We start from the raw sequence: 18753 nt of genomic DNA, 5'->3' as shown, positions 1-18753 counted from the left end.
AATCCTAAATGGAAATTAATCTACAATGAAAACGTCTGACTGAAATTTATATTATGTTTTGGTATATTACTTTTGTCGACGCCCAATCGTCATCGTGGTCGCTGCTCATGGTTTCCAGCATCGATCTACATAAAAGCGGGCACAAGCCCCAAGCACTGATCGAAACATTTACAGGAAAATGTTCCTACAGCGCTTCAAACAAAATCGTTGCGGAATCGACCACTTTAGACATAAGAGGTAACTACGGCGCCGAAAGAAATATGGACGCTTAAAGTGCATTGTTGTGCAATGCGTTTAAAAGGCAGCGGTTTCAAAATTTTTGGAGTGCGCAGCCACAAAAGCCCTCAACCACCGATGTCGTGGGATCAGCAGTATGATTTAACGAAATCGGTGGTTGAGGGCATCATGAATTAACGTCGAGGCGGTTGCTTACTCAATTCAGAGCTTCAGTGAGGTAGTGACGCATACCATCGGACCAGACATAGATCCTCCTCCTATAGTGACTCTTGAGACCCTGTCAATTCTCGCCAGTATAAAAAATCTCGCGCAAGCACCCCCTAACACTTCAGGATATACCATTTACACTCATTCAATACAGGCTATACTCGCCATTCATACTGGTCGCAATCTTGAAAAGCTGCACGATGACCTACACAGAGCTCTTGCCAAACTACATCCCCATACTGTCACACTGAGATGGATTTCTGGCTACGCTGGAATCCCAGGCAACGAGATAGAGCATCGCCTCGCCAGCGAACTTCAACATCGGGCGTCTGGGTTTCCCTGGCCTTATCCATCCATGTAGGACGCTATTCTCTACTACAAAAAAGAAATTAATATTCAGTATGACAACATTAGGGAAGCTCTTCGTACACTTCCTCTGTTGACAGATCCCTCGCTACCACGCAAATACGCATTCTCCGAAGCATACAACTAAATACACTCCTTACGCCTGCCCGATCATTTCTATACCGCATCAGACATTGCCCCGCATACCCAAATTTTTCTGAGCACTTTGCAAACTTCGAACACTGCATGATTTCCTGTCCTTGTGCAATTCAGTCAACTCACTTTCCACGCCCTCCTCGCCCAACGTGGCGGGCTTGGTTAGCCTCTGACCAGCTGAAAGACCAGTAGGCCTTGGTGACCCTGACCCAGTAGAACATTCTCGATGCTTAATAGTGCGTTAAATAAAGTTGTTTGCTCCTCCTCCTCCTCCTCCACCGGTTTCGTCAGTCTATGGGCGCATTCGGTTAGGGGGACGACAGCAGAGGCACCGAACATTGCAGAGCAGTACAGGGGCACGCCGAGCGAGGGTGTAACTATCCTTTTAACTGTCCTTCTATGAGAACGCCCTCTGCGTGTCGAGAGCAGAGCGCCGCGACCACGTGACCGCACTTCTCTCCCCAGCATTCTCCGCCTGCCCGCAGTGGCGGCAGTTGCAACCCGCGGAGAGGCCAACGCTCCGTAAAGAACCGCTTGTTTTGTATGACTTTGTTCTCACAGCGCAGCGATTTACCTCTTTTGGCCCTTCAGACGCCAGCCTCAGATTCTCAAACATGCATACAGCATCTGAGCAATGCTTTCCACTTCTGACGCAAATTCGCTTGTTTCCGAAGAGCTCGCCAAGGTCCGACGCTTTGCAGCCGCCATTTCAAGAGAGAGAGAGAGAGAGAGAGAGAGAAAAAAAGATGGCGCGGATATGACGCTTTATGCCATGTGACTTCCTCTACACTCGCTTTAGACGAGAGAGCAGCTGGGAGTGCACTTGGCTGCTCTCAGCGGAGGGAAAGCCCTCCTCCTCTACCATTGGAAGCCAGTGATTCTACTTCTGGAGGGCGTCCGCTTGTCTGAGATCACTTGCGAAGTGCTCTAGAGTGCACCTGGTCTTCCACTCGAATTCGCCATATGTCTGAAGCCCAACCATGAAACCATAGCCGTGAACAGGAAACGAAATGAAACTCGACGTTCCAGCGCACATACTTTGCATTTGACCAGTTTAGATTATTCGGCTGTAATTTCCTCCTCCCGTGTGCGGATAGCGTAGACGCACACGGGAGGAGGAAATTACAGGAGCTTACTGCTCAGTTCAGTAAGCTTCATTTTTTTCGGTGTGTCTTACCAGTATTGAAAATCACTATTTTAACCACATAGATACAAACGTTAGACATGCTGCCACACATATGCAGCGATACCAGGCGCAACATGACATCCGTCACCTTACAGCAGCTGCTGTGACATCGCAGCTGGCATTTTGAAGTCTGGTTTTAACAAGCGCATGCCGTAGCCGTTATTACAAGGCACATCGGCGACAGAACAGGCCTATCTTTACGACAAAATGACAGCGTTGCTGGTTGTGTAAGTGCATGAACAAAACGAACAGTAAACGACAATGCGACAACTGTCTGCCCGCCTAGAAACTACGACAGTCGTATTCAGTGAATATTTCGTGTGCCTAAAGCCTACATGTGTTCTTCTGGTCACAACAGTATGCAGCACTTGAGGATAGTTCATTCTCCTAGTAGCTGCTTTCTTCATAAATTACAAGGGCTTGATAAACTACAAAACTGAGCCCTCACAACAGTCGCTAACGTTTCCCGCCAATCACTTAAGCAAGTTTTCAAATTTTGTGCGTACTGATTCTAATGCCGCGGCCATATAAACACACTGGATTAGGAAATAGATAAGCCGCTGATAATTTGGCAGTGTTCTTGAAAACAACTCAGGGGCTGCAGCATAACTCCCACAGTTATGCTACCTACATCCAGAGCATGTCCACAATGTGCAGGCAGACACGAACCCTTTATCAGGCGACCAGTACAATGTACCAGGTTTACTAATACATCAAACTTTTTAATGGAACATAATGTGCATTTCCTATGGCATATTGTAGACTCAATCAATGCTAATCTTTTATCCCCCCTCCCCCCTTTTTTTTTTTGTTATTTCCTGATTTTATATTTTTTGTTCATTAAGCTTAAGATCGCAAAGCTTTTTGTACAGGGGCACCGATTCTTCATGAAGCATTTCTGTAGACTTACGGGAGGCGTTCCTGACACCTCTGTGGTGTCAAACAAAGGTGAGTTGGCTAAGCCTGAAAGATCGTTCCAGAAGACGTTGCTCGCGTTCACTCGCTCTAAGGGGATATGTTCCCGCAAATTGTTAGTGAGCCAGACATGCGTTGACTGTGCCGTGCTATATCATTGCCCGTAAACCACAGGCCGACTAAATACACTTAGAACCTTCACGCCAAGCCATGCCACTCCTATATACACCACTGCGCTCCACAGCATTGAACTGCTCTCTGCGCCGCTCAACTCCACTGCAATTTACACCGCTCTGAGTCAATTGCACTAGGACCTCAGTGTGCCACACACCAAACCATGCAATGCCGCAACCTGGCTATCACATCGTGTTTTATAACACACCGCACAATTGGCATGGAATGGTTCGGCATTGTCCTACCATGCAGTACCATGCAATACAGAACCGCATTAATTTACCATGCAATAGTCATGTCATGCCATAATACAGTTTGTTGTTTTGTTATATTCAGTGTGTAAGCAAGGTATAATTCTGATCATTCTTCGCAAGTGGTCTGGAGTGCATACTAGCCGAGTAGGTGCTCTGACCTGTTCCAGCGCATCAACAAAAAAGGTCAACACTTGCTGTGTGAACGCCCAATTAGCGGATATGCTGTCCGCCGCAAGAAAGTTTAAAACGTATGGTTGCTTCTTTTTCTTTTTCCTAAATAACATTCTTCATAGGAGCGACAGCTGCAGAGTATAACGCGCGACTGCTACAAAGCGCCGCGGCAAACACTGTCGATCTTCGTGGTCGATGGCCGGTCGTAACATGTACTTTTTTTTTGTCAGGTACAGAGGCATTGCTCACAGCTTTGTAATTAAAGAACAGGGCTGTTGTATCACTTGTTCTCGCACAAGCCTAATATCTAACGTTTTAGAGAGAAAAGCTCTACCGCTTCTTGTCTTCCAAGGTCAAGTTTGGCGAGCGTTTGACCTTGAAACGGAGGAGCTCACGTGTGATTGCAAGTGCGGCAAGCTTAACCGGTGGCGCTCGCTTCTTCTCACATCCGCCAAACTTATGGACTTTCTTACGCAATATTTAGAAGCTCTGTGGCCAAACGTTTAGGATAGAAAGCTCTACTACTTCATGGGCGCCCGCTGTGATACCACGTGACTAGGAGAGGGTATAACGATTGTTTGGCTTCGCGTTCACCGGCTCCATCGCTGTAATAAAACTAGACTAAGGGAGGGTATCGTAACAGTTTATTCGCTTGTGGTTTCTCCTACAGTTTCGCCTTGGATGAGGCGCGCGCCAGATCGAGTGCGTCAACTCTTCGGCGGCATCGTCCGGTCGCGTCCGACCATCCAGCAGAACTGTTCGCTATTCATAGTTATGTTTAGAAGAGTCAAACATGACCATTTCTTTACGGGAAAGCTGTAGAAGTCTTTCTGAGAGGCAAAAGGTGTCAGCGCCTTATAAAGAGAAACGACTTCGCTGCGACCCAGAAATGAAGTGACATTGAGGACAATTTGAAGTTCGCTTCACCTGAGAGTTAGTACGCTCTGAAGACGGAGACGCTGTTTCATTGAAAACGTACCTATTGCATAGGGTAGAAAATGTCAAAGGACCGAAATATAGAACAGTATAGTACCGTAAAAAGTTTTACTCCTAGGTACTCGATCGCTTGAAAAGATCTTTGGGCATACTTAGTATAAGGTCGCCTCTAAAGGTGCACTTCTCTAATATAGAGCACGGATTTGCACCCTACTGGGTGTAATAATAGCGACAGCGGTGATGACGTAGACGTAGAGCATACGTAGGCCTTGCGGATTGGCCCAGTTGACCAATTGCAAAGGATGATTAGGGACATATAGACACGAAAAACAGAACAGTAGACTTAAAGATCAATATTCAGAAGACTAAAGTAATGATCAACCGCCTCGGGAAGGAACAGCAGTTTGCGATCGTTATCGGGGTATTATTAATAGTAAGGGAATACGTCTACTTACGACAGGCAGTGGCCTCAGGCCCACACCACGAAAGGAAAATAACTCGAAGAATCAGATTGGGTTGCGGCGCATTACAGTCGGAAAAAAATACAGAACATTTTCTGATGTTGCGACAGAATTTCCGTGCGGTTTTTGAGGGGAAGCCTGTTGTGACAACAGAAAATTCTCTAGTAACATCAGAAATTTCTGTAGTTACAAATGTGCTACAGAATCATACAGACAACAGAAATATGCTACAGAAAAACTACAAAACTACAGGAAAGTACTACAGAACTACAGAAAAATCTGATGGTTACGACAGAACTACAGGATATTTTGTCGTATTTTTGACACAGTTCTGTAGTTCTTTTTTTCGACTGGGATTCGGCAAGTACTGCCAGAACATGAACGGCAGGTTATCAGCATCTTACCGGTACTTACGTGGAGGTTAACAAAAGTAGTCCTAATTAAACTGAGAAACATGAACAAAGTTATGACAAGAAAAATGGTAGGTATAATGTGAACAGACAGGAAGCTTGCCGAATGGTGAGGGAACAAACGCGAGGTAATGATATTCTGCTAGAAATCAAGAAGAAGAAATGGGCATGTGCAGTTCATGTAATTCGAAGGCAAGATAAAACAAGATGCCAAAGGGTGGCAGAGTGGATTCCAAGAAAAAGCAAGCGTAGCAGCGTGCGGCAGAAAGTTAAGCGGGCGGATAAAATTGCTGATATTAAGTATATGCAGCTGGCACGGGACCGAGTTAACTGGAGGCATGTGGGAGAGGCCTTCGCCACGCAGAGCCAAGAATATACTTATTATAACTCTTGAGTTCTTGCGTTTCTTTAAAATATTCGCGACAGGCTGCTCGTAAACCCGTCGGAAGTGAATTTCAGTGAATTTGTGGATTGTGTGCTTGCCTCTGCCCATCTCGCGGTTGCAGAGGCAAGCACACAATCCACAAATTTGTTCGTTTGTTGGCTCGTTTATGGGGTTAAACGTCTCAAAGCGACTCATGCTGTGAGAGACGCCGTAGTGCAGGGCTCCGGAACTTTAGACCATCTGGGGTTCTTTAACGTGCACTGACATCGCACAGCACACTGGAGCCTTGTTTTTCGCCTCCATCGAAAAGCGGCCGCTGCGGCCGGAATTAGATCCCGCGTCCTTGGCCGCAGCAGTTGGGTGCCCTAACCACTGCACCATCACCATCAATTGCTTCATTAAGTGCATGGTACTTTTGCGTGCAAAATACGAAGCTTGACTTTTCTAACTAGATTTGCACGCTCAATATTATGTCATGTGCTCGAAAAAGCCTTGCAGTACCAACATGTTTTACCTTCACGTGATGTCTGCGAACATTTGTCGCAACAGGCACCTCACAAACAGGCGGCATGCCGCAAGCGATAGTAAACACGCCGCATTTGTACTGATCCCCGATGCCCCATTTTTGCTTCAGCAGGGCCGAAGGACTTAATACCCTTATAGGCTCACAAGCGTCCGTCCGTGCGTGCGTCCGCGAGAAGTTTGAAGTTCGAAGTTTATTCTTAGTTTCCTTGTACAGAAACTAAAGGACGCCGAACAAAAGTCATACTTTTTTTTGCCAGATTCCGCAGGATACCACCAGATTGTGGCATCATCTGGTAACGTCATCGGACATGACCGATGATTACACGTACACATACGCGTGGCCAGCGCTGACTGCGCTCTTTGTCTGTCGACTTGTGGAATCGCTATGTGTGAAAGCAGGAAATTTCAAGCGAATATCTTGAGGAAAGCTTCTTCTATGAAATCGCTTAAATTGCAATAGCGTGGAAACCGGCTCACTTCAAATCTGCCTTAGCAACATTGGCTTTAAAATGAATAAGTAAGAATTAAAAAGTTAAGTTGACACGCAGATTTTATTTCTTACTTTAGTAATTAACATTTACAGAACATAGAGTGTAAGCTGCATCTTCGTCTAGGTTAAGCGCAACATTAAACACTGTTTCCTCTAAAAAGAACACCAGCGAAATATAACGAACCTCGCTTGAATGAAAAGTTTTCCTTTTTCTGAATTTTCTCTTGGAGCACATTTTAATAAAATTTACTGAAACAACCTTATTTTGCTGAAATCCAGCGCCCTGTAAAAGTAGTTCGGAAGCGTAACTGAAGCTGTACCGTGTGAAAGCTAGCAGCTTTCGTAGAGTTACTTTAGGAAGTTCTCTTTGTAATTATGATTGTAAATTTTTTCTTTTTTTGCTACTATAATGGTGGCTCTACTTGAGAATGGACCTACGGTTTGGCCACTGCTCAGACCGTAGGCCTTCACCTCTGCATTATTTTCTGAGTTATCACTTCTCACGTCTCATGCACCGACAACCAATGAATGAGGGTGGACCCCGCCGGGGTGGCGCAGTGGTTACGACGCTCGACTACTGTTCCCAAGGACGCGGGATCGAATCCCGGCCTCGGCGGCAGCTTTTCGATGGATGCGAAAAGCAAGGCGCCCGTGTGCTGTGCGATGTCAGTGCACGTTAAAGAACCCCAGGTGGTCTAACGTTCCGGAGCCCTGCACTACGGCGTCTCTCATAGCCTGAGTTGCTTTGGGACGTTAAACCCCACAAACCAACCTGAATGAGGGTGGAAGCGATGAATCATAAGGATTGTTGCAAAACGCATCATTTCCGCCTGATTAAGACCATTGTGTCTTAATCACAATGCAATTCATAATGCACAATGCACAACGCAATCCGTTTTATGTGTGAAGTGTGGTATTTAAAGCGATGCAAACGCCTAAGGCGCAGTATATCTATAGCACGGACACAAAAATGCAGAGAGCTCGAATGATATCGTACTGGAAGAAAGGACGGTACAGAATAATAAAGAAAGGGTGAGAACTTGTATAGGCTGGTGCAGCCGATCGCAGTAGAGCCTACGTAATTAGAGTAAAAAGGAGAGCGAAATTTGTTCGATTTACGCGGAGTTCGAACTAATGGGAGGCAAGCCGGACGAGCAAACGGTACTTTGAGATTTTCGGGATTCGCACTGGAAAGGAGCCAGGGAAGGCAATGCCTCTCATCTAGTATAATGACGCTCTGTACCGAGCGAAAACGACTATAAAAGAATCGTAGCTTTTAATTCGTATTTTATAGCGGCGTTTTAGTAGTTCGACAGAGTTCGACAACAGGTGCTAGTTCCAGGTGGAGGAAGAGAGACAATGTGCACCGGCACACACATCCGAAAAATAAAAGAAGCAACAGGAGGGTATCGGCCCTTTAAAAATTATGTTTTACAACCGAGAGATATATAATTTATTTGTGCATGCTGCTTCCTAAAACATGATTTACTTAAAAATGAAAAAAAAAAAAGAATGAGAGGAATTCAACTATAAACGAACGTAAGCATGCGCAAAGAATTAAAATTCAAAGCATAAAAATATGTATGTAATTACTTTTCTCAGGTTCCGAAGCTCTTTCTCAATCAATACTTTGCTACGGTGTCCTTCAGAAAAACATTCCGCTAATAAGGCAAGAGGCAACAGTAGACTCTCCCCCTTGCATTCGTGGCAAACGGTAGAACTTCGCGACATCCATCATTATATCCTGTTTTGGAGAATCACCGTCTTTGTAAATCAAGAAATGGCCCAGCCAACATTCTCAAAAATAACATTAATTGTAACTGGCAGGCTTGGCTTCGTGAAAACACCACCACACGTTTGAAAAAATAAATAAATAAAAAGAACAGTAAAGTCGCTGCACATTCGTTTACGACTGATGTAGCAAAACAATATATACAGGAGAGAACCTGCCTATTACTAATTATTAGCATTAATAAAGTTAACAAGAGAATCTCTTGCGCTGTATGAAAGCCTCTGAGAAAGTAATTTGCTCCATATTGAAAAAAAAAAAAAAACAATTTCTTGATTTTTTGCTTTTAGATTTTCGAGCTAAGAAGCTCCGAAAGCAAACGGGCTGCATCACAGATATTGAATCCTACATTACATTTTCAACCTTTTCGACCTGCTTTTAATTTTTCTGATCATCATTCACAGAGAGTGCCTTCCAAGCGATACTAGGATTTAGTTCTCTATTGGTTACGCGCTCTTTGAGTTCACATATGCGCACATCGTGCCTGAAGGGGATAACTGATGCGGCTTTAAAGGTGCAGCTTACCTTCCATTTTCCAGGCGCGGTTTGGTACGAGGCATCGTCGCTCGAGCTTGTTCCTCAGGTCGACCCGTATAATTCTTCCGCTGTTCACGATTACAGTATGCTCCACACCACAATCAGAAACGACTCTGGTTCACCTACCACTGATCGACAGTGCGTACGGAATGAAATGAAAAAGATGCTACGAAGAGTCGGCTCTTGACTACGGGGCGGTTTCAATCTCGTCACGTCATGCAAGTGCCTGCGCCGGATTCATTGCGGGACAGACTGACAGTGATGCCGCGTAAACTGTGGCCGTTGCTAGAGTGACGTGTTTCACAGCCAGGTTTGTGAAAACAGGCTACGATCGCGACAGCTGGAAACGGACGAGTTGAAATTTACGCGAAAGACCCGGAACAGTTTGCTTTGCCCTATCCAGCCCCGCACAACGTAGGCCAATGAAACAGCTTGTACGAGTGATTCCTATTTTTCTTAGCTCCGACGAAACGGGGTCATATCTGGTACACTATACTACAAAAAAAAAAAACAACGTTATTGAGAGATGCTACTTCAATCAAAGGACACGTGTGCGAAAAATTACTTACGCCGAAACCAAAAATTGAAAATGCAGTAATTGTTTTTACAGATGGCTTTCTGTCCACCACGATGGCATCTAATTGCTCAACCCGACTTCTCAACTGGATACGGTTTTGAGAGCCAAGCCGCCATGTGAGCGTAAAAGCGCGCAAGCGTACCACGGTGCGCCGCGCTTTTCGAAACAGCGAAACGCGTCAAAGTGTTCACACCAGTCGTCTTTATTGCTGGAGAAACAATAACGCCGGCTATAGCGAAAGTTGAGGAGGTTTTCCTCGGACGGCCTGCACCAAAGAGTGAATGACATCCGACTAACCGCCGTAAGTTACGGTTGAAATACAGTTACACACGAGCTCTGCCAAGCTGATGTCTGTTTCGGGACCGGACGCAGTGAGCTCATGACGCTGTTCCCGAGAGATGAGGCTGCACTTATCTTGCGAGCAACGGAGCCGCGTTCAAATTGTCCATGTGCATCGAGTTACCCCAGACAGTGTTGCTAACCTCTAAAGCTATTTGCCTCCATATTTCGAACCGAACATTCCCTACATTTCTTTACCTATATTTTGTAAAGTATACTCACGGCGAGAGCTTTGACAATATTCGCCGCATAAAGTGCTTTTCTCATCGCTGACTGGATGCACGGCTATTTTCATGAAAATGCACAAGCAGCACAGTTTTTATGCACCCGATTCTCAATGGAATACTTATTTAGGCCGCGTCCCCAGGAAATGGCTTTAATGACGCAGTCTTGCACATTCCTCTGCACCTATCATTATACTCTTCTCAACCTGGAAAAAAATTATTGAAACACGTAAAATGAATGCGTGTGGAGCCTGCACACAAAACATTCTTTTCTATGATTCCATGTGGGAGTTCTGTCCGTGCAGACATAGGGGGGGGGGGGGGGGGCGGAAAAATAAACCCTTTTACCATAGAGTGTCAACTGCATTTTATGTAGAAAGCCGGACACCCTTGAGCATGTGTTTGTAGATTGTTGGGATGGGGTTATTGTTTTGGGATGTGTTATAGCGAACGTTTCGCAGAGATTTTCCTTTAGACCGCCGTGGAATCCGGTTTCTATCAGTAGAAAATGATAATGGAGTTTCACACTTTATGCCAATGCTATTGGGTTTGCAGAGCATGCGGAAACATCGAATCTCTGTTCGTCATGCTGATATCCATGTCAGAGCTATCTAGGAGCTGTCCGGCAAATAATTGATGTTTTGAAACTCAGTCGTGTGTACCTGAGCTTATCTGTGCATAGGGAAAAGTAACCAACTTGTACATCTTATTAAGGACGAGTTGCCTGTAAACTGGCTCGCCTTTAGGATTCGTCCATACTATTATATTTAAGAAAAAGCAATAAAATAATAAAAAAAAAGATGGCGCAGTTATCACTAAAGATTAAAAAAAAAAAAGATGGCGCAGTGTTCTAAGGGAATGTCAGCCGAGCTGACCCCTTAACCTCGGCTTGGGTTCAAATACCACAGGCGGCAATTCTTTTAGTCCTCACAGCAAGCACGGCGAAATCCAATAATGTGAATAGCAATTAACGCTTACCATTAAAGGATACGCAATTTAGTCGCAATGTGTTTTATTTTGCAGATACCTTTTTGCCTGCCCTTTTGTAAAATGGTAATTGAAGAGCGATACCAGACAGTACCACAGGTTTCCTCCAGATAGTACCACAGGTTTCCCAACAATAAGGTGTTACGATTGTCCTACTTAGTAATACACGACTAATTCGCAATTCGAGTGTCTTTCGCATTACACAATCTTACAAACGGCGACGAATGCGACAGCGGGACCACGCATATAGGGAAAAAAATAACACCTACACTGCTAGTAACACATTCCCTGTTTCGCCATCGAAGCATATCTCGGAGCCTGAAACTATGCCAGCTCTGTCTGCCCTCTCCGTTAATGGCGTGGCTTTCAGCGAACACCTGTTCGAAACGACGTCATTGCGGTATTAGGCCGTTCCTTACGTCCTCTGCGTCGGTAACTCTTCGCACACCTGGTTGGAAACCTGGACAGCGCTACCTGCAGAACAGGCGTGAAAAGATGGATGCCATAGTGGATTGAGACTGCGCACCCGTATACATTAGCATCGCACCAAACACGGGAGTTTCACAGCTAGGACCCTTTCTCTTCTCTCAGACGTTGTATTTACCTGATGTTGGAGAAAGATGACTTTCGTGCGGCATTGCACATCGATCGTACCCTACATGTCACACACAGCCCTTCGCTAAGCTGCAAAGGTGGCTGGCCCAAAGCTGTACTCAGAAATTCACGAAAGTAGCTGCGAACGCGAGTGCCACCGACGATTACGCGAGGACTCACAGTTCTGATTGGTTATGAGCGGCGACGGAGTAACTGTTTCCTTCCAGATGAAAATCAGCTTTGAGGAAAATAAAGATGGCAAAGATGGATTCAGCGAAGTTGATAACGTCGCGTAACCTTAGAACGTCGACATTGTTTCCATGTTAGCTAATGTTATGAGTAAAATAGTGAGCTGGTTTATAGAATAAGAAAACCCCAGTGTCTGTCAAGCGTCTTGTGGAAACCTGAACTGTACCGTAAGGGAAGGTGGGAGGGAAAAAAAAAAGTGTGCGAGGTGCCGCAGTAGAAGGTCACAGAATAATTTCGACTACCTGGGGATCTTTAACGGGTAGTGAGGATTTTTAAGTGCTTCTTTATGGGTAGGCTAGGTTGTTTCTGTGATTTCTGAAATTTTTGTTTAATTGACCTGGGGACATCGCCTGACCAAGTGACGTCATCACTGTTTAGACAAATTGGCGAATTTTGAAATTGACCACGGATGTTTTTCCGTAATGAGGCTTCTAATCCAGCTGACATGGTGATATCACGTGACTATGACGGGATCGCTTCCTCGACGAATCAGCTAATTAGGCGACATCACGTGACCCTATGACGAAAAGAACGGTTTAAAGGCTACTTCTTTCGCGTTGAAAATTAACGCGGCGTGAAAAGCCACGGGTGAAAGGAGATGAGACGGGCGACAACAATATACTTGCAACGTATCATACCTTTTTTTAGGCGTCTCTTATAACCTGAGTCGCTTTGGGAAGTTAAACCCCATAAACAAACTGTACCATACATTTCTTCATACACGCACCAAGTCATTATTAGCTGAATGTACAGTAACGTGTACACACGCCTGAGGTTTTTTACTGACTACACCGGCGTTTTTGAATGATGAGGGCTCTTGCAAGTGAAATGCATGCGTCGACACCAATTATTGGGCACGGATTACACCGTCTACACACTACATCGCCATTCACTTCAATACAGTGGCACCCCATTCTTTTTGATGGGGACGAAACAAGCCATTTACTCCATTTCGGGAGTTTTCTTGCTAACAGTGTAATGTGTTGTCTTGTTCTTTTTTTTTTTCTGAGCTCTATGCAGTTATTGCTAATTTTACAATCTGTTCTTACGTTCTTTGTAGCAAAGGGTCAATTAATCACTTCTGCTAAGTATTTCTCTGGTATCAACTACGTTGTTGTACACCTAAAGCATCAGAAATTTGACATAACTGGAAAAATAAATTGGGGTGGAGTAGATTTGTCAAGTGTTCTCAGATCCTGAATGGCAGCAGACCAGTATACCTCAAGAGAAGGGTATAACAGCCCTACCTTGCCGGTACTGACCTAAGTGGCGGGTATGTGCAGGCTAACGAAAAGGGTTGTACTAAAGCTGAGGACAACGCAGAGAGCTAGGAATAGAAAATTGTAGGTTGCTGCAGATAACCATGCAGCAGATAACCCGCGCATATGTCGATGGTCCCTCTTTACTTCTTTCCCTCTTTTCTTTTCTTCTCTATAGATTTCCGAGCCGAGAATAAAGCGTCGTCTTTTTGCTCTGCGAATCTGCCTGGTTTTCATCGCGTAGCTGCCGGCCGTTGGCCGCTAGAACGCAACATAGGTGTAACGTTTAGAGATAGCGTGCAAAGTGGATGAGAGAAATAACTCGAGTTAATGACATTCCAGTGGAAATCAAGCAGAAATCTGCAAGGGCAAGGCATGTAAGCGAAGGCGAAATAAATTATGGTCGCTAAAAGTAACAGACTAGGGGCAGGCGAGAAATTTGGGGCTTCAGAAAGAGGACGCATTCTTTCCTCAGGAACTGCACCACCTATTTTCTCTTGAGAATTCTGGAGACGCCAAATAGGAGAGATGAAGCAGCGTCACGGCGAATGGGAACGTTCGGTGAAAGAAAGGACGACTCGATGTTTGCTCACCAGGTGCGGAGTGCTCACGCATGGAGGCCAGTACCTGAAAACTTGGTCAGATGGTGCTGACACTGGGTAATAGTGACAATAGAGGGCACTGTGGCCAGGCAAACCGCAAAAGCAGCAAATATGGCGGTTATCATTTGTGCGCCATGGGTTGCTTGCTCGTGGAGCCGGTCGAAGATATGGCGATGCAGGTGCTTGTATACAGGCACTGACATGGCAGGGTGGATAGGTCGATGTCTTGTGAGGAGTAGGTGGGCCGACGACAGGTATTGGGGCGACGTCGGCGTAAGCCAGCGGTGCGGCGACAGGTTATGGCGTATGGAGGAACGGGATTGCCTCAGCAAACCGCTCTTGAATGGCTTGACAGAGAGCGGGGGTCAAATAAGGTGGCTGCGAAATAGAGGAGCTGTCGGTTGAGGCGTCAGTCCGGCAAGCGATTCCACTTGAGCTTTGTGCTGACGAGTGAGCACCATTTGCTTGTGCAGCTCCTCGAAGCTCTGGCAGAGCGTAAAGACTTCGGCAACGGTGCGCAAGTCATGGGATGGGATAACAGTATCTGAAAGGCGTCATCATCGACAACAGCAATGACATCGCACAGCACACGGATGCCACATCGTTTCGCCTCCATCGAAACGCAGCAAAAGTTGCGTTTAAGGTATATAAACATGCGGTTAGCGGAAGCTATGATAGAGCTGACATGTCGTTTACAAGTTAGATCTGATGTTAGATTGACGCCGAGATATTTATAAGAGTCCACGGGTGTCAGCAAGGAAGTAGGAATAGTGTAGGCAACGGGATTTGAATTTTTACGACGGGCAAAGCGCATTACTTTGCATTTAGTCGTGTTAAGCGTCATTTGTTATTGTGAGCACCAGTTAGAGATATATTGGTTAAGTCTGCCTGGGTAATGCAACGTCATTCATATTTTTTATTTCTCGGTAAACAACACAATCGTCCGCAAACAGTTTTACTGAAGATATTACGTCGTTAGGCAGGTCGTTAATATGTACAAAGAATAGCAAAGGACCGATGACAGAACCTTGCGGTACGCCGGAGGTCACAGAAATCGATGAAGAGTTAAAGCCATTAGCGTGTACATATTGCAGTCGGTTAGACAAAAAGCTCTCGATCCACTTCAGTACATTATGGTCAATATTAAATTTACTTAATTTGTAAAGAAGTAAGTTGTGCGACACGGTGTCAAGTGCTTTGCGACAGTCGAAATAAACACAGTCAGCCTCATAGCCACAATATAGTATGATATTTGATATTAATATTGTTCGTAATGTTTATTAATTATGCTTCGCAGGAGAAGCATTTTCTAAAACTATGCATGTTTTGTACAGTTGAATAAGGAATATGACCCAAGAAAGTTCGCAAGGTGAGACAGGATGACGTGCTTCGTTATCTTGCAAGGAATGCAGACGTTCATTGCACATGTTGGGATGGATGGTCCTGGCCAATCTAAGACCGGCCGTGAGGAACCGCGTTCTTTCATAAAAAAAAAAAAAACTAGCCATATGTATGCATCATATTCCTTCACAGTGGCATGGTGGAAAGTGACGATGACATGGCGTTGAGCGAAGAAACCCAACATTGTTGTATTGTTCCTCTTGTGCTTGACACTTTTATAGTATTGCCGCGAAACCTTCAAAATTGTATTTTTTATTTTTCAACAGCCGCCGGCATGCGGCCTTATCACCGTGATCCCGGCACGCGTATCAATTCTGTATCCCGTGTTTTTTCATGCTCGTTGTCGCGATACGACGCGTTATTATTTTCTTCGTCGCAAAAGATGCGCCGAGATCTGTCTTGAATATTCCGATCACTTGCATATGTTTCTACAATGTTCCAGGTTGTGCCAGTAGCAGTTTGCGACGTTATCTAGATTGTTCTGAGCCGCCTTTAAATTGAGCGTTGACGAGTGTGACGAGCATTCTTTGTTCGACGATCGACGAGCCCTTTTGTTGCTATCGCCGCCGCCGAGTTGCTTAGTTCTTTTGCGGGCGCAAGTCAGCAAAATAAAGAGTTAATTTCAGTACCATCAAGCCTGTGTCTTCTTTTGATGTCAACGGCCTTGTCACCATTACGTGACTGTATTCTAGCCGAAATCGTCCTATTTATTGTGCGTCATTCAAAGAAAGAGAGTGACATGCGACATACTTAATACAGATAAATTAAGAACCTTCATGTAGCTTACAGTATGCCCTTTTTTCTGTTTCATACGGAGATGTCATAACGTATAATTATATTGCCAGAGATCTTATAATGCATCACCAGTTAACTCGGTGCATTTTGTTTGTGAATTTCAGAAACCTCACACAAACACACATAAAAAAAAACGCAGAATTTTAACGTGGTTAAACATAATATTAAGTTCAAAAGCACAGGTTTGCCATTGTTTATTCTAGTAGACGGTAGTACTCACAGGTATTTAAAGCTGTCGCTGTCTTTTCACCGTTACCTGATCGGTGAGTCGACTAGACCTCGCGAAGCAGCGCTTTGGCACAGAAAATCATAAAAGAGACTTACCTAACTGCGCTGAAGATTACGTCGGTGGGCTCCATTTCAATACGCACGCTGTTGACGAGCCGCATCTTGAACACAATTTAACCGACGACCGAGATGACTAAGTTGTGGCTCGCAAAATAATTGAAGCCGTCGTCTCCGGCTGTAGACGGGACGAATCTGGTAAAACGGGTGAAGCGTTTCTATTAATCATAACCTGAAACAAGCGCAATTAACTTGCTGTTCTTTGAAAGCACGTTGTAATGGAAGAAATGGATTCTTCTGCGAACAATGGCTGCCGCTGTTACGTCCGCCGAGGAACATATCTCCGCCGCTAAGAACAGCCGTACTTTTCCCCTGTTGAAGAATGTGGCTGTCTCGCTGCGCGACGCGGCGATCCGCGCGGCGTCTGGTGCCGACGCTCGGCTCGGTCGCTGCGCACTGCGAGAGGAGAAAGCGTTGACGAAACACGAGCTGCGTCACGCGCCGGACGATGCTGTATACCCCCCTTCCTAGGAGAAAGCAGTGGCGTATCGGACGAGAGCGCTCGCAGAGGCTGCAGTTCCGGTGCGGTATACGATCGCAGTACGCTAGCGTTTCGTGGAAACGTACCGGCGCTACAACGAGTAGGTGACATATGCGGCTCGTGGAGAACAAACGACTCACTCTTATATAGGAAATCTACCACAGACGTCGAAGTTTATCGCAACTTAAAAGGATATGGTTACCTGTAACCTTATTATTTTTTTTTTTTTCAAAATGTCCCATGACAGGTGCGCTTGTAGGCTAGTGTGAAAACAAAATCAGGGAAACAAGGCTTTTTGGGCTACCATTGCTTTTCTGTAAAACAGCGCGAACGCATACAGACACACTAAACGTGAAAAGCGACTAACACAGCTCTTACTAGCAACTGAGGTTTCTTCTTCCTTAATCAGAAGACGAATAATAATGAACATCGCAAAAAAAAGAAGAAGAAAAAGAATTAAGAACCAAAGAAAGGAAGAGAGAAGCAATACAGAAGGTTTCAAGAATTTTCGCGCTAAGATATACACAGATACACAAGAAAGCAGGAACCACGTACACAGGACAAGCGCGCGTACGTGGTTCCTGCTTTCTTGTGTATCTGTGTATATCGTAGCGCGAAAATTCTTGAAATGGTAAACCAACTAGCCCCCATTGCTGCTTTGCTTACAGAAGGTTTGGTTCGCAGGGTTTAACGTTCCGAAGTGACTCAAACTATGAGAGACGCCGTAATGGAGGGCTCCGGAAATTTAACAAGGTTGATGACTGGGCACGTTGGTATGGGTTTGCTGTGTCTCGTCTTTTGGCTGGTTAAGTATGAATCCGGAAATTTCGACCAGTCGTGGGGTCCTTTGACGTGCACTGACGTCGCAAAGCACATGGGCCTCTTTCTGTTCGTCTCCATTAAAAAATGGCCGCCGCGGCCGGGATCGATCCCGCATCCTTGGGCTCAGTAGTCGAGCGTCCTAACCACTGCGCCATCCCGGCGGGGAAAACAGAAGGAAAGAAAAAGCAGAATAAATAAAATTCGGACAACTGCTATAATCACACTCGGTACAATCAGCCGGGATCAAACAGTCCCCTAAAAGTTACAACTCTTTTTGGAGTAGGACTAGCGAAAGGGTGCTGGCCATGGAGGAAGGAAACAACTTAGGAGAGGCCCTTGCCATTCCCAATGCATTGGAGAAAGTGTGGCAGAAGTGACGTTAAAATTTAGGGTTAGCCAAGTCGGGCCTTTAGCAACGGCGACTCTGTTGCTATGAAAACTCGGGCCACTAGCAACAGCGTTGCTAAGGGCCCTAGGTACGTGAGCGTCGCGGAGAAAGAAAATGCGGAGGGTAAAGGAGGAGGAGAGACGTTGCAGCACCCGGTCGCGGCGCGGCTGCGAAGGCTTCAAATATATGATGTCAGGGCCTCTCCTAAGTTCTTTCCTTCCTCCATGGTGCTGGCATACGCATTTCCATGTATCAATATTTTTTTACGTTTTTAGCGATTGCAACTGTTTCACAGCAAAGCGGCACGCACCGTTTTTCCTTTGCGCGGTGTTTTCAAATGGTTGACCAACTATCCAGCCATTATGTTCTGACTTGCTTTTGAAACCTGCTTGGACTGGAAGGATGAGCGCACCGCACCTACTAGGTGAGACCGAGAAGGAAATGTTAATCATTAATAAATAAGTTAGGCAGATTTTAGAGGGACGCGATTTAAAAGTACAGTGCGGATGTTC

At 45.3% G+C, this 18753-nt stretch overlaps 1 protein-coding gene across 2 annotated transcripts in view; it reads right to left on the bottom strand.

The window, feature by feature from the left end:
• Positions 1 to 16930, bottom strand: part of LOC146207553 (organic cation transporter protein-like) — an 88235-nt gene extending 71305 nt beyond the window's left edge. Inside the window, exon 1 of one of the 2 annotated variants that reach the window (XM_084588439.1) lies at positions 16530 to 16930. In XM_084588439.1, the coding sequence (XP_084444565.1) occupies positions 16530 to 16594 (65 nt within the window). In that variant the 5' untranslated portion in view covers positions 16595 to 16930. Of the gene's footprint in view, positions 1 to 9166; positions 9217 to 16529 lie in introns of those variants that run through there. The other variant, XM_084588446.1, reaches the window with a different exon arrangement.
• Positions 16931 to 18753: the final 1823 nt, after the last annotated feature.

Source organism: Amblyomma maculatum, chromosome 1 (genome assembly GCF_055883805.1).
Source record: "Amblyomma maculatum isolate TAMU_Amacu chromosome 1, ASM5588380v1, whole genome shotgun sequence".
Lineage (NCBI taxonomy): Eukaryota > Metazoa > Arthropoda > Arachnida > Ixodida > Ixodidae > Amblyomma > Amblyomma maculatum.
Note: the sequence above shows the minus strand (reverse complement) of the source record. Positions and strands in the feature narration are given on the sequence as shown.